Source organism: Anopheles aquasalis, chromosome 3 (genome assembly GCF_943734665.1).
Source record: "Anopheles aquasalis chromosome 3, idAnoAquaMG_Q_19, whole genome shotgun sequence".
NCBI lineage: Eukaryota > Metazoa > Arthropoda > Insecta > Diptera > Culicidae > Anopheles > Anopheles aquasalis.
In genome coordinates, this window is record NC_064878.1 from 11199465 (window position 1) to 11220000 (window position 20536).

A 20536-nucleotide genomic window follows, 5' to 3' on the forward strand; every position below is an offset into this window, starting at 1 on the left:
ACGGGCCCCGTGACGCGCTGATGGTCGATGCGTGGCATTGAACATTCGGATACGATCCGCGACCGGCGCTCGATGTGCCGCGAAATTGGACCATTACCGACAGACAACCGACCGACCGACCGACCGACGAGATGGGCGACGATTTTTATGCTGTTGTTTACCGCGAAACCGCGATTTCGCTGCCCCAATGTTCCAATGTGGCTCTTGGCCTCCTGGGGGCAGTCTTGGCACTGATTGGCACTCGAGGGAGGTTTCGCGAGGTGTTGTTCCTTCATCTGTTCATTTAATATTCTTGTCATGTTAACGGTCGATCTTTTTCCCGGTTTTATGTCGCTCCTGCCCTCCCGAGGGACCTTTTGTGTCCGCCGGGCCGATGTTTCCCTTGCTGTTCGGCCAAAAACTAATTTTAAGACGCCAACTCTCTCTCTCTCTCTCTCTCTCTCTCTCTCTCTCTCTCTCTCTCCACACTGCATCCTCGTGGCGTGGCGGAATTCTATTTTTAACCGACCTAACTCTTCGTTCCTCCACGCGGTGGCTCGCTGCCTGTGCCTTCGCCACGATCTGTCGAAGTCAAATTTACGACTTACGACCCCGACTCCTCGGCAGGACCACAGGGAACGGACGCCATGGATGCCGGGAGGCTTTCAAGCGCAAAAGCAAGCTCGTTAAGTGCGCGACAACCGCTCCACCGGCACTCTGGCACGTCTATTAATAATCAGCCGCCCAAAACGGCCATCATCGCGATCGTGGCTGCACTATGATTTGCACTTTTCGCATCCTACGCGCCGGCACCTTCGACAGACATCGAGGGCCTTCTCCTCTAGACCGATTAAAACGGTGATCGGCGGACGAGCTAAAAATAGATTGCTAGTGGTAACAATAAGGAAGCTCGCGCGCAAAATGGTATCGAAGTAAAGCGGAAAAGATAGATCGCGGGATATGTAGAGAGCCCCAGAGGGCAACATCAGCATACCTGTAATGTGGTCGTTGCTGGATCTGCTTTTGCAAAAGATACCTTCAAATTTTGGTTCCTTTTAAAAATGCCATTTGTGCACAACTTTAATAGATGCAGCAAATTGATTGAAAAGATTGAAGATTAATTGTGCAGAAATCATTTAAATTTATCTTTCAAACTACAACTTTTCAAGATCAATTGATTGAATTTTGTTAAATATTTTTGTAATTTGTTTTTGATTGATTGTTGATTTGTTAAAAATAAATCCTTTAGCTCCCTTTTCAACCAAAAATAAAACGGGATAGCCCCTTCCTGGCCACCTTCCCGTGGAACACCAGCCGCCAAACGGTGTTAAACGGCGGCTTCAAATGGCGTTTTGCAAATCATGATTTAACGGCTTAACCCACGATGCCGACGCCGAGATGAGCCTTTCACGATCCCAGCCAACAACTACATCACCGTTTCGATCGTAAATCATTTCACTTCGCTCTTTTCGTTCCGTTCACCCACCGCAGCATTGCAGATTGAAGACGATTTTTCTTTTTTTGCCAAGCGGTAGCCTTTGGCCACAATCTTGCCGGCATGAGATCGATGAACATGGCAGGCTTCATGGATGACCCAGCGGGCAGCTTAGCTCCGGTCGATGCATTCGGTTTTGGTCAGCGTTCTTCTTCTTCTTTTCTGTGTATTCGAGCATTCGATTGGTTTCGCCCGAGGGATAAGTGTTAAATGATGATTGAATCCTTCAGCAGAAAGAGAGAGAGAGAGAGAGAGAGAGAGAGAGAGAGAGAGAGCGAGAGAGAGAGAGAAAGAGAGAGATAGAGCGATCTTTTGGCAAGCGATGTCCACCTGAACGTTTAATGGCGCATATGATCCCGGTTCACCCATGGCACAACCTTTCAAGCATCATATTATGCTTCATTTGGCCCTTCAACGCCATCGCCTACCTCATCATCATCATCAGCGTCACCATCGACGCGTAGCGACCCTCAAGTGCATCACGATCACGATCTCTAACCTGCGGCCGAACGCAGCCCAGACCGTCCTCCTTCACGCCACGCCAACCAAGAAAGAGATTATCCGCGTTGGTGCGCTTAGCTCACAACAATGTTTCCGATGTCGCGGATTCGCCCATTTATCATTCGACGTCGTCAGTCGCTCAGTCGCCTGGTTGGTGTCTCACGATCCATCCATCGTTCCATCCATCCGTCCACCCTCGCTCGCCGTTGATGTAACATCATTCAGTGGAGCGCGCGATCTTTGCAAAAACACTTCCTCACAGCCAATGGAGTTTCATAATGATTGCATCAGCAGCAGCAGCAGCAGTGCACTCGATCACGGACAGTGTCAGATCGGATCGGTGTGCCAGCGCGTTCTAATCCCATCCACAGCCACAGATTTGGCAATCGGAACAGAGGCGGGGGGTCATCAAATGAGGTCGCTGGAAAGCGCGAAAAAGGGGGTCGAGGAGCTGGTGATTACTGGCCTCTACCATCCTTTCCCCTTGGGTTGTCCGCCCGGTTAACCTACATAACGTGGAGCGCCCAGACGCCACGCAAAGGGCGCCCACAATGAACCCCCTTTTAGTGGCGACGACGACGACGACGCCGACCGACGGGGGGCCTCTTCGATTCGCTCGATCGTCGCCCATCGCCGTATCAGTGTTTGGTCGGAAACGTCATGTTCCCCGCGATTGGCGATTCCGGATTGCCCCCCCAACCCGTTGGCGATCGGACATGTTATGAGTGATAGTTTATTTACTTAGCCAAGTTCGTAGCGAGTGGACTGCTCCTGCGATGAGTTTCAGGTCCACGCGCTACATCCCAGGTAGAGCTTCCAGTTTGTGGAGCTACTTTTGCGTTGCAGCTAATGCGTGCTGTTGCTTGATCCTGGTTTGAAGGTGAAAACGGAGGGGGAGTTGATTGCTAAAATAACCACGGTACAAAATGGGAAAATGTGCAGTTTGACCTCTTTCGATGCGTAATCTGCAATCTTTTAAGCGAAATTTTGGAAGAGTAACAATTAATACATGATGTTATTGGTAAAAATTCAAATTAATGCGGTATTGTGTTATCTTGTGTGTCACAAAAATATTATCAATCCATTTTTGAACATTATTATACATGCTTACATAGATTTTTACTTTTGCTTAAAGAATGAAGACCGTGTAGTTCAACGATAGATGCTTCAAATAATCTGAATTACTTTAAACATGAATCATTCAATTGTAAAATGTTTCAAAACAAGAATTGGAATATAAAAAATCATTGGAAAATTACTATAAAAATTCAATTGTGGCCATGGGAAAGAGTCATGGCATAAGACTCGTTGACTAACTAGTGCTTGTTATCCTTTAGCAGCCTAATCAATACCTTTCGCTCGAGCCAACACAATCAGCGACCGCCCAAAACCGATTGACGTCAAACCAAAAGCATTACGTTTGAAATCCTCGCTAATAAAGGGCAATAATGGTTCGCCTAAATTTACTCTTCATCAGTGTCCTATTCAGTAAGACCACAGCTTGTTCCTGAACCCCTTTTTCGGCTTTCGCGACGATGACTTTGTTAAAAATGGACAAAAATTGAAAGTTTATAAACCATTTGGCTGGTCGTAAGCCATTTGATGTGAATTATTGTTATTATAGATCGTCATCATAAGCCATCGCAGGGGTATCGCATTTTGGTCCTGGAAAGCGTGATCTTTGTAGGTTTCGTGGCGAGCTTGAGCACTGAGAGAAGCAGCGATCGATGGTCAACTGGCACTCATTCTCTCCGTGAGGACTCTCAGATGATCGCTCAATCGGAGATGATCGCGAGTAAAGATGCTGCTGCAAGAGAAAAAGGGAAAGTATCGCTGCATCTGAGCGAGCGAAATGGATCAGCTGCACTACAGCGAAGTGAGATGTGGTGGCTCAGAGATAAGAGAAGATCTGTGATAAGCCATGATGACCCAAACAGATGACTCACAGCTGTGGAAAGCGTGTGCTTGAAACACACTTCAAAATAGCAGACGCAGACGAGTGGCCCTTGGGACGGGATCGTGCGCCCCTGTTGGTCAGTGATCGTCATGATTTAGTCGATCGTGGAAGTGTCATTGAGTGAAGGTGGCATACATCGATGTGCTCGGTACAATTTGTGATTTATACAGTTCCAAGAACATCCCGAAAGATTCATGTTTTCATCTCAATCTGCGTGATCTCTCTCGCTCATTGTCTCTGTGTCTCAACAACTCAAACTCTCGCAGGCGCGATCGCTCTCCTCTCGGCTCTCTCTCCGCGTGTGTTGACACTCGCTAGTGAGTGGGTCTGGGAGGGCATTAAAAAGCGATTCCACCCGGTGGCGGGCGGATTGTGATGTGCAAACTGTGATGTCGACAAGATAGCAGCCAGCAGAAGCCGAAGCCGAAGCCGACCCATCCCGCACCGAGGGGGAAACGCGAACCTAGGAGCCAACGCCGTGTGTGTCTGTGCGAATAAGTGTTTACGTGGGAAAGCTGTGTGCTTGTGCATTGTGCCCTTGTGCGCCTGCCCGTACGACCTCGGTATACCGCCATCACCCCTTCACCCGCGATCCCACTGCCGGGATCCTGTCGATCAAGGAAAAAAGGTCGTCCCGTCACGCTGCCTAGTGCTACTCTGCTTCTCCTGCACTACACTTACACCTCCAACCGACGGTTTCAACAACAACAACAACAACAACAAGCTAGTGCTATTGTGTTCCGTGTTGGCGATGCTACCGTGTCGTCCTTCTGTCGCACAAGCTCTATTCGCTTCGTTCCTTTCCATCGCAATCCGTCGCGTCACTCACTCCGTTAACGCCGCGCGCGCCGTGTACTCCGTCGCTTGTCTTGAACTAGCAGCGCTTAACTCAGACTAACCAAGCAACAAATCGTTTCAAGCGAGAAGAACCGTTAACGCGACCGCGAATTGCAAACCGAACTCGTTCGCACACGCAACCTCTACTATGAGCAACGGGTGGCGTACCTAGAACTAAGCTAAAAGTGTCCTCTGCGTAGCGTTTGCATTTGCAGTGGTTTTTCTTCGGGATAGAGAGAAATTTGAATGTGTGCTACCGAACGGTGCTGCTGGATCGATTTCATCTTCATTTTCAACAAAAACTGCTCGAAAATAGTAAACTCCGGACTCCGAGCCACTATCTCGTCTAGCGTCGATTTTGGCGATCGTTGCTTGTCTGGTGCAGCGTACATCTCTGTTCATCCCACGCCGAACGCACTGTTGCGAAGGTAAGATTTTTTTAACAAATGTTATCCTACGACATATAATCTTAACTAACAGAGGTAAAAGTTGAGGAAAAAATTCATTATGAAAACAGCAAAATGCACAATTAAGTCAAAGTAAGCATAGCAGTCGATGTTATCGGAGCATGCCAGATTAAATTAAATTAAAGTAACGTTATCCACATAATTTAAAATGTTTTAAGGGGCAAATTACATCACTTCCCACTGTAGACGATAGTATACAACTTTTTTTACCTTCAAAATAATACGAGTAACCGCTCTGCCGAACGATCTAGCCTTGCAGCGTCACCCTGGCTGCTGTGAACGCAAAACGAAGCAAGAAAGTTAAACAGCCAGTTAAGAGACTAACCTCAACCTCGCCTCAACGTCCGCACTGCACATGTTTCAAAACAAAACCAATACACTACAGCATACGACCACGGGGAGAGTAAAGATTGAGTTGACAGACGGTGGAGACCAGTCGTTTGATGCTGATAAAAAAAAACAACTGAAAAGGTCACAAGCCGCGAGATAAAGAAAGTGCCTTTCCGATTGGGAAGTTTCCAGAGCGTCCAGTCCCTTACAGGGTTTCCATTACAGTCGGAAGGCTTCTTTTTTTTAATGTTTTGCTCGTTGACTCGCTCCTTAGTCGCTCCGCTCTTCTTAACGTGTCGATTATCAACAAGGTACAGCAGCAGCAGCGGCCTTCTTGGCGTCGGTTCTTGCCACAGCCTTCGCTTCGGTTACGGATTTGGCTTGGCATGATGGCCAGCGCACACAGCTCAGTATGTAGCCCACCATCTAAGGTCGGTCCTTGGGTCGTTTAATTTCTAAAAATAGCTCGCCTCCGCCGTAATGCTGCCAGGCGATGCTGCTGCTAGGCCCTCGGTTGCTTGTTCGCTCGACTACCCACACTCAAGCGGTCGCATCAGCTGTCGAACAGCTGGTTGGCCCCCGGGGCAGTGCCAGCAATTGATATAGGGAGAGAGCGAGAGAGGGTCCCGCAATTGGCCGGATCGTCATTGTGTGCCCACGATGAGGGTATACAGCATCCAAGGCATATCTCCTGGGCTTATTTGTCTGTGTTTTTTTATGCTGCTGCTGCTGCTGCTGCTGCCGTTTGTTCCCTTCCAATTTTCTCGTTCACACGTACCCGTAAACCCAGTACCCCGCGTACCTTTCCGGGGCCTGCACATAAACACCCGGACCCAGACTCGATTAGCGGCTGTGCACGATACCGCAGCATCAACAGCAGCATAAAGAGCGGCGCCATATACAAGGCGTGGTAGGTACGCATTACATGACAACTGCAAGCTGCAAGAAGGTCGACCAGGGACGAGGGGCGGGCCTTGGAGCGAAGAACGGGTAACAGACAGACCGACAGATAGACAGACAGACCGACAGATAGACAGACAGACAGACAGTGGGAGAGAGCGAGAATATCCAGATGAAAACAAAAAAGCAAAAACTAAACGACAACCACGACGACAACGACGACAACAACAACCGATATGTAGGTCATAGGAAACGGCAAATGAACGAACAAACGAACGGCCCTTCGAACGTGAAGTCTGCGTTACTTGCAGCAGTGCAGCATGATGGGCGTTGGTGACAAATTTAGCGATCGTCATCTTATGTCACGGACGGTCCGACGATGATGAACTTTCCTTTTGGAGCTCTACCTCGGAACAATGGACCAGCTACTACAACAGACACATACAGAGTCACACCGTGGAGATGGCGAAAGTCACCATTAAACGAGCGCACGAATTGACTTATGATGCAGCGCCATACCAATGATGATGATCACGCGCCCACCGAGTGATCACCGACAACATCATCTCAACGGGCGGGAGAGAGACAGAGAGAGAGAGAGGGAGAGTGAGGCCCTGATTGACCATCGTGGTAGCATAAATATGCTGGACCATACGCTGTGCTGTCGCCTCATCGCCTCTATTAGGCATTGCGTCTTCGATTTCCCTGTCACTCGCCGTCCGCGATGTGGAGGCCACGGGCATGTGATTTACCTTCACAAATAATCATCCACGTTTGTTTACGCTGCACTCGATGATTGCACCACCAACACCACCACCACCAGCAACAGCAGCACGGTGAGGCTGGAATTCAATCTTCGCGTTTTCCCTGTTTCAAACCTTCACCTGTGTGCTCCGCCGTCTCGTACTGGTTAAGGAGGGCTTTTGCTTTCGCAGAATGATTGCCCAGCTCATTACGCTGCTCGTCCGGCCGACATGTTTTCTTGCGTCAGTCCGCTTCCAGAGAGGAGGAGGAGGAGATGGAGGATGCGAAAGCAACCAGCAAGTGAAACAGCGGCGAGACATGATCGCGAGTGCACGAGGGGAAGTGTACTGGAATGAAATTATAGCATTCAAGGATTAAACGGGAACCGAGTTCAAATGTTGGTCAACACGCAAACCATCATGCGCGATCGTCAGATTTGTGTCTGTACAATTTGAAGGGATGGTGTTTTTAATTAAAAAATCTATTCATGTTTGTTTTGAATATGACTTAAGTAAGCTGTGAGTTTAAACTCCGTCTACTGATGAACTTCTTGACTTGACTTTTGGAGCTTTACGGCGAGTAGCCAATGGCTGTGGCGCTTACTACGATTTTTCTCATGTTCACAATCGAAAACGCTTCAAAGGATTTTTGGGAGGGCTTGATCGTCGTTTACCATTCTCATAAAATGGCCAGTCCAATGGGATGCATCGTACAGTACGTCTAGATGAGGCTTAATATTCCTTCAGAGAATTCTCCTCTCGAAAACAAGAATGAAAAAGCATAAAAAAAAACAGATCACCTGCAGTTCTGGATGCTACTTTTGTTGATCTCTTTGCGTAGTAACTGTTCCTTTGTTAGCGTTTTTCGATCACAATCGATGCCGAATCTTGTTGTGCTTTAACATTCTTCAACGTTGCACATGAAGTCATTGAAGTCTCTGCTCAGTTGACCAAGAATTCCTAAGGAATAGTATCTGAGTACCATCCTAGAACTATTTCAATTGGTCCACACTGAACGGACAAACACAGGCAAAACAAGGCTTAAATACATGAACCACACTACCGTTTCCTCTTGTTGTTTTGGACGCGCTTCACTTTGAAACAACTCGTCATCACTGGGGCACCATCGTCATGTGGTTCAAAAATTTAATCACATCATTTATTTCCATTTGCGCGACTGCCCCTAGAGAGAGAGAGACCCCTAGGAGCCCGGCCAGAGTGGGCTTCCCGCATGACTCGCTGGCTAGGGTACGCCACCATTTGGGACATTAATCTAAGTTGAGTCTATCAAGAACAACCACCACGATGCCGGTGGTGGCGGCTGCGGCTCTGTGTGTGCACTCCAGCTCGGTGACTCCATGGCCTGCATTACCCACCACACAGCATATCTATTTCGAGCATCACCGACGCCCACCATCGACAATGGTCAATTTGGTGCCGCATCTTTCACACACGCCGACGGAACGGATCTTATCGGGTGCAGGCGACCCGCGAGCGCGAGCTTTGACAGCTGTATATAGTGCCGCTTTTGGGCGCATAATGTTTTCTGTCGCTTGCAAATGAAACCATCAGCCCCGTGCTGCCGTCCGTAGGGCCTAGGACCGGTGGACTCTGGACCTCTGTCGGTACTCGCTCACCTCAATCCATCTTATTTGTACACACGACGACGCTTCGTGCTCCATTTTTTTGTTTTTGTTCGTTCAGAATGGGTACGTCAGGCACGCACGCCAGATTGACAACCACGGTAGACGGATTGCACTGAGCGACCGCGGTTCACGGAAGCAACCGGGTCGCTTGCTCAGCCGCGGCACCAGCACCTCGATCGTTTGCTCTCAATTGGCGGACCCAAACGTCCGCCTCCGCCTGCCGTCGGTGGTCCTGCCAACCAACGCGGTACAACACAATTTATTCATTTTTATTCATTGGCCATTGGCGAAAGCAGCCGGCCGGTTACCCGTGGCCGCGGCCGTGTCCGCGATGTCATAATTCTGATGACAGCGCGACCGTGCTCTAGGCAAGATCGCCCGTGCCCGTGCTGTTGAGGTCCAGGCATTCCCGACACGACATCTCGCGACGACGGTCTCGCGATGCGCGAAAATGTATTCAAACCATCATTAGTGGCTCTTTTGATTTCATTACGATGGAAAGGGGAGCTGGGGAGAGGAGGCACTTATGTTGCCCACACTTGGTGCAGCATACAGGTTGTTGTGGATTGATTTATGAGACTTATTGGGGAGGGTAGTGGGAGCTACTGGCCTTCTCTTGCTTATTTCTTGATTTCTTTTCACTTGAATCTCTCTCTCTCTCACTCTCTCGTACCTCGCAAGTTCAACGAACCTATCCGGTGACCTATGCTGGGTGCCATTAGTTTAGCCAGAATCTTCCAGAAGTCATGCGCGCCAATTTGGTTCGTTGGCGGTGATCCGGTTGTAAGGAGTTTCTTCCTTTTGCCGAGAAGTTAATGCAAATGTCGAGCACATGTCCTTGGTGCTGGAATCGGAATTGATGCAAAATGGTGTCCACTTGCTAAAATTCGTTCTCAAATTTTGTCCTTCAGCTCAATCTGGTGAGTTGAGGGATTTCCTTTCCCCTTTATGAATACCACATTTGATTCTTCTGGGTCACCTGCACGTTTTTTAGACGTTTTCTCTTTCAACACTCTCTCACTGTTTGACTCTGTTGCAACTCCATCATGGGTTCACCATTTCGTTTATAGTAAAGTACACCGTTTGTTGGGGTATCGCTGGGTTTTCACCATCCAAACAAACTCGTACTCCAGCTCGTAAACCATCATCATCATCATCCTCAATCGCCTGGTGCACACCAATGCATTATTATCTGGTCTTCTTGAAAAAAAAACAACAACCACCGCCCGTCCGTGGGCGACCGTGGGAGCCATTCCGAAACCCTCTCCGGCCGCCAAGGACTCGCTCGCTCGTCCGGCCATCATTGGCCTTCAACCGAACCCCCCTCCCGGGGGCGAGACAGGCCGGTACGGGACGTCGACGTTCGGGACGACGATTATTTCTTTCAATGAACCTCAATTAATCGGCCGGCCAGCCGCCACTGGCGATTGGGAACCCCACATCGTGTGCGAGGTGACGAGGTTCGCTTTGATAGCCAATGATGCTGGCGATGACCTGGCGACGATGTGGGCCGTGCATGGCCACGGAGCACCGGGCTCAGCGGGCAGTTGGACAAGGCCGGCCTGTAAATCTGTGACAGAGTCGAATTCTTTCTGACCATCATTACATCGTCTCTTCTTCTTCTTCTTCTTCTTCTTCTGCTTCCAGATGCGATCCATTTTCGTCGGGCTGAACACGATCCTGCTGGTGGCGGTCGTGGTGCTGTTGCTGCTCGATCAAAGCCACGCCACGTCGACACCGAAGGGTGACGCGCTGATCAGCACACTCACCCGCTCGCGCTACTGTGGCCGCCGGCTAACCGAAACACTGGCCTTCCTCTGCCAGGGCCGGTATCCGATGTTGACGCACTACCGAACGGGTAAGTGGCACCGGGCGCCATTCAATCGAACCTCAGTGATCAACTTTTTTCCAATCTATTCTAATCAATCGCACATTTTTTTCCGCACATCTCTCGCACAGACTACTACCACGATCAGCAGCAACAGCAGGACCAGCAGGTGAAGGTCGAGGTGGCAACACTGCCGGACAGTTTGCCACCCGGCTTCCCGTACCCGGGAACGGGGGGTCACCGTCGGACCCGTCGCAGCACCGGCGGTATCTACGATGAGTGCTGCAAGAAAAGCTGCTCGTACGTCGAGCTGCGCGCCTACTGTGATTAAGCCCACGGTTCAGTGAACCCACCAGGATCAGGACCACAAGACGATGACCGAGCCTTGTCGATCGGGGCTTTTGGGGCAAGCGCGACAGACAGACAGACAGACAGACAGCCAGACGGGACGTGCACCGCTGGCCAGCAAATGGGCCAGCTCCCGGGGGGCTTCTCTCCTCGACTTCTGCCGCCAGCCAGCCAGTCAGCGAGCCAGCCAGCGTCACCAGTCCATTTGCTTGCGTATTATTATCCTTTTAGCGTTCTTTACTCTCTCCACGGTACACGGTATCCCGTGTTATAACATGTACAAGTACTATATTACTCTCTAGTTATCGGTTCGTTCGTTTTTTTTTATGCCCCGTTTTTTATTTCACTCTCTTGTAACTTGGTTTTGTTCGGTGCAGTGCGGTGTGCGTTTCGGGCTCTCCATTCGCCCCTGGCGTGTTTCTGGTGACCGTTTGGGCATCTCAAGCGTCTCCAACAAAGGAAGATCACGATCCAACAGGCCAATCGGGCAGCGAAGAAACGAACAAAACCACAGTACACCTAGCGCCCTCCTAACGATAATATAGCATTTCTGTGGTACGAACGTGAGCGGAGGCAAAGCGTTGGCCAGCTTGCCATCGCAAGGTCGTAGCATGTTGGTGTGGGTATGTGTCTCCGCGAGCGTCTCGAAAGAATATAGCATGTAACGTTGCGTGTCAACGGGGAACGGGGAATAACATGAACTACTGATGTAACTTACTAGTAAGCAATCTGTGCCGTGGACCCCCCGAAGGTCCTCTTCTCTTTGCCTGTGCCCGGTACTATCGCGATTGACCGAGGCCTCTTGCGTCTCTTGCAATGCTCTCCGATATGCTTATTTATTGCGATGATTTGCAAACATGCCGATATGGTGATGCTGACACTGCATCGCGCCATCGCGCTCCTTACTTGATACTGTTTTTGATGATGCCATAGGAAGAGAGAAAGAGAGAGGAAGAGAGAGAGAGAGAGAGAGAGAGAGAGAGAGAGATTTCAAGCCGTTGACATTGACTCAAATTCTGAAGCAGAAGCAGCGACGTCTATGAAGAAGATATAGAAGAACAAAAAGAACAAGAACAAGAAAAAGAAGAAGAATAAAAAGGAAGAAGACAGGGGATGGGGAATAGATAGCCATTGATATAACATTCAGCATCAGCCAGGCGCAAACGTAGCAAATGGAAGGTAGCATAAGAACATGATAGCAGAAGAGCCAGAAAGCTAGAAAAAATATGTGTTGCAGCCAGTTGAAATAGTAACAGATGCTGAACGATATGCCGCCTTTCCCCTTCCCCACCAACTGAATGTGATCGCATTTGCCTTCGGGCCTTCTTCGTGTGCCACTAGTGTAAGCCACATAGAAGTAAATTTAATTAAAGTGACTTTCAATCAATCATACAACAGTGAAGTGACCTGACGGCTCTGCTGTGTAGCATCTCATTCATTCGTTCCGAAACCGTCGCAACCGAACCCCCGGCGCCAACACCGACGGGATCAGATCGAAGAGTTCAATTGGCCTGAAACGGTGGTGGACCCGGTTGGGTGGAAGAGAACCCGTGCCGTGCGAACGTGAAGCCGTGTCATCTTCTGGCTGGGCACGCTGTCGCCAAAGCCAATTAAGCGGTTCTCGCGCACCGCCACCCTTCCGGGATCCAGTTAAAACTGGTCACCGGCAACGGCACCCGTGCCTCGGTCGATGTCGGTTTTTGATGCGGTGCACGTTTGATTCGGATGACCAGGATACTTGCCTCGGGCCAGATCGTGATGTTATGATGTGCATCAGCTACAGTGGGAGAAATTATTTAGTTGGTTGATAAATACCGTTATTTGTTCTTTGTTTTTGAGTTTTCCTTACCTGTTTTTTTTTCCGATAAATGGATTACGTTTTTTCATTGTTTGTTAATTTCATCTTGTGTGCTCTGTTGGGTGCTTTCATGCTCTCTTTGCGTTACAATGTGTGCTTTCAACTCTCTTCTTAAATTCCAAACAACTCTCCATGCTAAGGCATGTAACAGTTTTCCAATGATTAGTTCGCAATCACTCATGAACAGACGTTTCAATCAAGGTAAACGCTAACTGGCATTTCAATTAAACTAAGACGATGGTCCAACGCTCCAACTAGATCAAAACGAGCATCATATAACTCACCTGCAACTCAAAACTAACCCAACTAATCATCTTCAATCATCTAGAAACTGCATTTGGGGAAGGGATCCATACATAACAAAAAGAGCCTTCTGATTGCATCCTTGCCGAGCGCAAGGAAAAGTTGTGCAACCCCACCTGTGCAGCAGTATCAATCGGTTGAGCTGGATCCAGCCTTTTCCTATTAATGTTCACTTTACACAGATCAGGCGAAACGAGCTTCGAAAATGAACCCGGTCGTCCACTGTGCGCAGTTGCTATCAATTTTGAGGACCGACAAAAACCTTCCCCGCCCGAAATTTTGGCAAAGTTTGATAATTAGCACGATATGGGTGTACGGCTTTGATGGTACCAGTGTACGGCAAAGTTTCAGCACCATGGCCATAACCCGGGGCTCCGTTCGGGAAGGTTTGTGGTTTTGATATCATGTCATCGTGGATGAGATCGACGCCGGGAGCATTTTTGGTGCACTACCGTAATGAACATCCGGACAACCGGCCATTTAGACGATCCATCAATTATAACTTCTCTGCAACGTGCACTTCAGGTTAGCGGGAGTAACATATTTTTTATGCTGCTTTATGACCTCGGAGTAAAGTAGAACCTTAGTGAGCCAGCCAAACGCTTCGTTCACGGTTCTGTTCTGCAAAGCTACAAATATATTTTCATTCTAATAGTAGTACATTCAACTAATCCCATAAATATGGCATTCCGGTATTCGTTCGGCCTATCCGTAGTATTCCGTATTCACCATAGCTGTATTCATCATATTCGCAACGTCAGGTGACACCACTCTGCAGTACGACATTAGCTCGTTCATTGTACATCCAACTCTACAGCACGGGTGTGCATCCTGGAACGCCCGACGGAATCTGGCCGGTATCGGAAAGGAGAGCCCCGTTCCGGTGGGATCAAACGCGTCCTGGAAGAAGGAACCTATGGGGCGCCGTTCCCGTTGGTTAGGAATGGTTTGGACAGAACGGTCGAAAAAGAATGGCACAATCGCTTACCTGCTTTCTTGTTGACATCGTGCATTGTAGGGTATTCTGAGCATATGAAGCTCATCGCATCGGTGAACGCTTTTCCGCAATACTTTGTCGCTGACGCCCGTTCGACACCCGTTCCCAGCATCAGCAACAGACACAGGACAGCTCCCATCATGCCGCTTCGTTGGGTAGTGTGCATCTGCTGCATCATTTTTCCTAAAGCTTCTAGCGCTTTGCACTATCTTAGACTGGAGCACAAACACCTTGCACGGAGATCACGAAACAATAGAATGAATAAACACCTGCAGAAGCTGGCTGCTTTTATACCTCCACATCCCGGAGTATTGCTTTGCAGTAATTTATTCCTGGTTGCCGGGCTTAAGCTGTATCCTCCAGGAACCCGTTGCCAAGGATGCTTTGGTTTTGACACGCCGCGATCACTTCCGTCTGGCGGTGCATCATGGGGCGATTAGTATGCCAGACATCCTTGCATCCTTTCCGTCGCGACAGCAAGGCAACCAATCGTCGACCAGCAGCGGTGCTGGTGTCAGTAGCTATTAGTGCATTTACCCAAATGCAAAAGTTTTTTGCGTCATCCGTATGATTCAAATGGCGCATCAGATACATAGTTCCGGTTTCCAAGTAACAGTACAAGTAAGTTTCCATAAAATATATTTTAATGCTCAAATAGGGTAAATGGAAATAATATAAAGAATAGCATAATAATACGGTAAAGTTTATTGCAATTTACAGTTAACAGTCTTTATTTAAGGGATAGAAAATCAATACGTGATAATTTTGGTTGAGATCTTTCCAGCATATTTCCAGCAGATTTCCAATCACATCACCTGTAGCCGATCTAGATAAATCTCCGAGGCAAACCCATATTTTAAGATTTATTCAAGGTTTTACGAGATCATTGAATGTTTGGGAAAACGCATGTGCCACTAACACTATTGAGCTGCATTGAACTGAGTATCATATGGTAAAACATGGCATCTCAACGCAAGATCATGAATCATTTTTAGTAGCAGCATTTGCAGATGCTGCTTTGGCATGGCATTCCATAATGCGAAGCGTGTTATATTTCTAATCCAATACTTATGGTACTGAGCATATTCGATATCAGTTTTAGTATATACTGATACAACAAATGACCATTGACTATTTCATTTTAATATCTAAATTATACCGCAATAAATTATTTCAGTTATAGGGAGCATATTTTATTTATTGTTGCGAGTTTAGCTCAATTTAAGATCATACAGGAACAGATTCCGTACACAATAGGTGCAAAACAAAAAATATCAACTTAGCCAGCATAGAATAAATGATGAAACGGATGTATGCTAGAGCATAATTTAAGCCATATTCAATAAAATAGATTGTAATATGATCAAGCAACCTTCCTTTCAAATTCGGTCCTCTTCATTATCATAATAAAAATAAAATCAGCATTATCATAATAAAATAGTCCGTAATCATAACCAACTTATTCCGTCAGCCTGTTTTCTTACAATTTATTTGCAAAGTTTTAAAAATATTTTTTAAAGATGAAAATGGTACGTTCTATCAAGCCATCATCTTCCTGTAACATTTTCTGCGCATACACCTCTCAACTATATTTCTAATAACCAAGACGCTAAACAGCTGTTTAAAGAGCTGTAAAAAAATGTGAGAAAATTTAAGTCCGATTTCTCTGCCGATTGTCGGATGTCGATTTAGCTTCGCCGTATTAGTACGCGTTGGCAAACTCATACAATTGGTTTATGGAAGAAAATCAACACCATTGGGGCTGATATTCCCATCGCCATTCTGAAATTCTTTAGAAAGAGAAGAGAGTTGCAGAAGCAACAATGTCCATCATGATTCGATTCCACAAAGTCTCTCGATAACGATTGCGGTAAGGTTGCCTTTTTGCAAATGCCAGTATATTGATAGCTTTATTTCATGGTCCATTCCATTTCGTTATAATCCATCGAACAACACTGTCACACAATTAAAAAGCCGTGCCCCATGGTAAGAGCTAAATATAGCGAAGCTGCCTGCCTCAACCGCGTTACGAAACGAACATTGTAGTGCAGCTAATATAATTTAACAATCCGGTAATGTGGGAGGCTTGATAGAAAGGAGGTCTGATTTGTACGTTGTATAACCTTTGTACGAAACGGAAGCATCGAAAGCTGGCAACTAGAATATCAGCGCCATCTCTGCCATCCTTTTAACATCCAATATAAAGTATACCAATATTTTGGCCCGGAGGTCCCGTGTGATCTCTGGCGCAATTCGTCGGTTTGGGAGCGCTTAAGCGCTGGGTGTTTTGCAGTACTGCAACAGCTGGCTCATGCCGCACGGCCGCAAACAACACTCTTCGACAATACCACCACGACCCTTGCGGAACCGTGCCGGTATCAGTTCGTTGTGACCCGCACCATGCCGATACATGTAGTTCGACGGGTACATCATGTTCATCCACATCGGCACCGAACGCTGATCTTGATCCGTTCCACCAACCGTTTGCAGCTGCTGATCGAGTATCATCTGTTGCTGTGTCGACTCGTCTGCGTTCATCCACTCGTCGCTGCCCATACCATCACCTTTGAATGTGTCCACTAAGAATAGATTAATAGTGATTTTACAATCGGTCTGATCCACTAACATTAGCGTAGAAGTGAACGAGCGAGCACTCTCGTACTGGCTTACTACTACTTACGACTTTTTTTGTTCGTCGAATGCAGATCCGGGAATTCATCGCACAGGAAGGAGAGTACTTTCACCAGTTCGGCCCCACAGTACCGCTTGTTGGCCGACACTATCGTCACCGTCCAGAGTATCAGGAGCATCTGCAGAACAACGATGCTGCTGCTTCCGACACCTTTGGATCCGGACATTTCGTTGGACACTTGTTGGATGATGACGATCGTCGAGCCAAGAAGGATGGTTGTCCACGTGGGTTTCCTACAACAAATAAAAAGGGGAAAAAACACACTAAATTGAAGCTGGAACGATTTTGCCCAGTATATTCAAGTCTAATTCAATCCCCAAAGAGGACACAGAGTGACTATATCCTTTGCAGTGAAGCACAAATGGCGTCTCTTCCTTTTCCAGAGAGTATTTATTCCATCAGTGGGACAGGGACGATACAGTTTGGTTCACGCTGGTACACTCTAGTGTAAATGCGGTTCTAAGGCAGCAGCAAGCACGGTCGTAGCAGCAATAGTAATAATCGTGGCTTCTTATGAACTTATGGCCCGAGTGCTCTAGTCGGCGCAATAGGAACGGAGTGTGTCCAGGGTGCAACTCTGAATGCAACATTCCTTCACCACCTGACGGCGCACTCGATGCATTTTGCCCGTTTGCAGATGTCGGATGGACATCAGTGCCCGGGATGCTACGTCCGCTGAGCGGGTTTGCAGATCGCTCAGCTCTTCGATCTCATGCCGAACCTCGTCCAGCCCCACATCACGGTTGACGTCCGGGAAGGAAGCCATACGGGTGTTTTCTGGCAGACGAGAACGATGGTAAACGGTAAAGGACATTTAAACTGGATGGCGAACCTAAGGCGCAACCAATTGGCGTACCCGATTTCTTGCGCATTCCGTTGTACGAATTGCACACTCTGGCGAGTGTCTCGCTCAGGATTCGGCCACAGTAATGTCCCCTGCGCTGTGAGCCATCATCGCTATACGATCCATAGGCACACGATACCGACAACGCGAGCAACATCAACATCACCGACAGTCGGCCGGGGCCGTTTCGATGCATTCCAGTATTTTGCATCTGCAAAGAAACGTTCAATTCCCTCAATCTTAGCTCACAACACCGGCCACCAGCAGCTGCTTTGTGTACCTGATAAACACTGGATTCACTCACGCTAGAATGGTTTTGTGCCCATATTTGAATATTCCATACTTTTTATGAAACTCATTAGAATTTGACTGTTTTAAAATTCCAATTGCCACTAGCTACACTTTATCCACACTCAAATCTCGAATGGTTTCAAAAGTGGCCTTTAGCAAATGCCTTCAATTGTTTCTAACGCTCTAAGAATTGTGCTCATCTAGTTATAGATTTTAGAACCACATTTTTCAATCACAACTACTGTAAACCAAATTTAACTAAAACAGATTCTTGATTCACTTGCATGAGATTACTTACCTAGATGGCAACCGTTGATGGTTGATGGAACTGTCCTTCGTGTCGCTTGCTTTGGAGAAGATGCTGCTATCTACCACTCGCCTTGAATAGCACACGATAACTGTTGGATAATACGTTGTTCTTCGCGAGTTTATATACCAGAAGGCTTCTGGTAGCTATCGGGCTGATCATATGTGAATTTTAGATGCCCCCGATACAATCGATGATTTTTCTTCGTATCAGAAATGACTCCTCAGACGACAGGTAGTCGCCCGTAGAGAGTGAACCTGTAAAATTCCGAGTTCAAGGATGTGAAATGCTAGTGTAGTGCTAGATTTGCATAATCGTCCTTAGCGAACCGGCCAAGACGGCACCCTTTCGGTGGCACGTGCGGGAAAACATTTGGCGCCAGGCGGCCGCACCGATGACTTCGACGCCCAGTCGAGTGTGAAGCGTACGTTGAAAGTGAAATCGAACAATTAGGAGTGCTGATCGATGGAAGGGGTATAGTTTAGAGGCAGACATAGGCATTCCTTACGTGGGTGTTGGACAGGATATACGCACTTTCGTTTTTAACATGGAGCAAGATTTCGCTTCGTCTCAATCTAATTTAGGACGAAGAAAATTGAATGTAGAGTGGGTTGATGATAGGAGCGTATTTTTTAATGCCGATGTGGACGAAAGAGGATCATTCTTCTATATTAATCATAATTAATCAGGATGTGAGACAGATTTTTAATATTTCTGCAACTCAACTGAACTAATTTATTATGGATCTTTATCTGTGTGTCATAAAATCCAAAGTATAGACAATTTAGAATTAATTAAAGATGAGAGAGATTAGAAATGATTCTCTGGTGGGAATTTAGAACTGCATAAAGTAGTTCAACTTAGCATAAAATTCATTCTTCGGTATTCGGTTTAGAAACAACAAAACACCTAAGGAAGATTATACGTTTTGCGGCCAAATTCGTAGCTAAATGCATCAACTAGGATCAACAAGATAGATTAATGATTTCCATGGATGTATTGTGCAAAAATTTAGTTTAACATTAGTGCATAAGTATTTTCATAGCATGGTTCTGTGTTATTGCATTCATTCAACATTCAATATTTAATTATTAGTCGTCAATCTATATCCATTTCTCCATGATTATCTTTATTGGTTCATGATACTTAAATGCGAAGAATAGGTTTGAAGGTCCTCATTTGAGCGAGAAATGAACGATTATGCCGGGTTTTAAGTGCATCTTTGCACGTATATTAAGGAGAAACATCTTTATGATTATAAGCCCTGCCGAAACTAACAACTACAGCTCCGTTCCCACGGGAAGCTCTGGCAAATGCCCGCGCCCTCCGGACGATCCGGCTTACATGCCCTGGCTCTTTTGCAGGCTTTGGGCGAAACGCTGCGTTATCAGCAACGACGTATCGACGAACCGGTTCACGCAATTCGACAAACAGCTCTCCGTTCGGCTATCAAGCTTGCTGCCCGGCTTGTCCACACACTTATCCCAGCAGATATCGGTAAACTCGTGGATCTGGAAAGATGGTCATACCCGAAAGAATTGGTTAATAATCGCACGGACTTGCATCATGCGGCCATCCCTCATCACCCGCTCTAACCTGTGCGCTAAGCCGGGCTCGCTCGTTTTCGGCCATCAGAAAGTCCTGCAGCTCGGGATCGACTGCCGGTTTACCTCCCTCGCTACTTCCAAAATCGGCCATGGCTGTGGGAATGCATGCGAGTATGTTTATTCGTTTTGTTTCTTACATTACTTCATCTTTTCTTACCTTTCCGAGAAATTAGTCCTTTTCTTTCGGGCGGGCGACAACAACGGATTTGACAACCGCGTGTTGTTACGCAAGCAAACCGTGTACGTACACGTGCCGTTCATGCATGGGTTTGTTAAAAAGCGTGTGTATGTGTGAAGGAAAGGTGCATTTGAGTCCTGGACCCGTCGGTGTAAACGGCTAGGTAAAGGTTTGTTTATAAACAAATGGCCGCCGCTGCGTTTTGCGTTTCTCTCCGCTCCGCGGAAGTGCGTTGTGAATAGTTTCCTTTTCTATAAGTTTGCGCCAGCAAGGTATTCCGTCGTGGACCTCAAGCATTTAAAGTGCCCACGAAGCGTGAAAACAAGATCGAAGGGCAAGCAGGCGATTCCGGGCAAAATGATGGGCTCCAGCCGACAACGTTCCTCATCCCTTATGAAGCAACCCGAAACGCTGTTCCATTCGTACGT

The 20536-nt window shown here is 47.3% G+C and overlaps 5 protein-coding genes across 6 annotated transcripts in view; 2 read left to right on the plus strand and 3 right to left on the minus strand.

The window, feature by feature from the left end:
* The first annotated feature begins 4081 nt into the window (after nt 1–4081).
* Nucleotides 4082–12423, plus strand: LOC126577638 (LIRP-like). The gene is made up of 3 exons (XM_050239416.1): nt 4082–5197; nt 10503–10713; nt 10815–12423. Exons 2-3 carry the CDS (start codon nt 10503–10505, stop codon nt 11012–11014), a joined length of 411 nt encoding a protein of 136 aa, XP_050095373.1. The 5' UTR covers nt 4082–5197; the 3' UTR covers nt 11015–12423.
* A 1352-nt stretch (nt 12424–13775) lies between these two features.
* On the minus strand, nt 13776–14424 carry LOC126576363 (bombyxin B-2 homolog). The gene is made up of 2 exons (XM_050237608.1): nt 14181–14424; nt 13776–14106 (listed from the first exon to the last, which is right to left on the minus strand). The coding sequence occupies exons 1-2, from the start codon at nt 14365–14367 to the stop codon at nt 13898–13900; spliced, it is 396 nt and encodes a 131-aa protein (XP_050093565.1). The 5' UTR covers nt 14368–14424; the 3' UTR covers nt 13776–13897.
* A 1726-nt stretch (nt 14425–16150) lies between these two features.
* On the minus strand, nt 16151–18407 carry LOC126575726 (bombyxin-related peptide B-like). 2 transcript variants are annotated; one of them, XM_050236574.1, is made up of 3 exons: nt 18315–18401; nt 16870–17114; nt 16151–16768 (listed from the first exon to the last, which is right to left on the minus strand). In XM_050236574.1, exons 2-3 carry the CDS (start codon nt 17045–17047, stop codon nt 16461–16463), a joined length of 486 nt encoding a protein of 161 aa, XP_050092531.1. In that variant the 5' UTR covers nt 17048–17114; nt 18315–18401; the 3' UTR covers nt 16151–16460. The 2 variants fall into 2 exon arrangements, with proteins under 2 accessions (XP_050092531.1, XP_050092532.1); XM_050236575.1 differs by lacking the exons at nt 16151–16768; nt 16870–17114 and adding exons at nt 17296–17658; nt 17738–17936 and having other exon boundaries at nt 18315–18407.
* Nucleotides 18408–19431: 1024 nt separating this feature from the next.
* Nucleotides 19432–20163, minus strand: LOC126578458 (mitochondrial import inner membrane translocase subunit Tim8). The gene is made up of 3 exons (XM_050241044.1): nt 20088–20163; nt 19920–20023; nt 19432–19834 (listed from the first exon to the last, which is right to left on the minus strand). Exons 2-3 carry the CDS (start codon nt 20019–20021, stop codon nt 19664–19666), a joined length of 273 nt encoding a protein of 90 aa, XP_050097001.1. The 5' UTR covers nt 20022–20023; nt 20088–20163; the 3' UTR covers nt 19432–19663.
* Nucleotides 20164–20361: 198 nt separating this feature from the next.
* LOC126578455 (protein AMN1 homolog) overlaps nt 20362–20536 on the plus strand; it is a 2471-nt gene continuing 2296 nt past the window's right edge. The window contains exon 1 of the mRNA XM_050241035.1: nt 20362–20530. Within this exon, the coding sequence (XP_050096992.1) occupies nt 20466–20530 (65 nt within the window). The 5' untranslated portion in view covers nt 20362–20465. The remainder of the gene's footprint in view (nt 20531–20536) is intronic.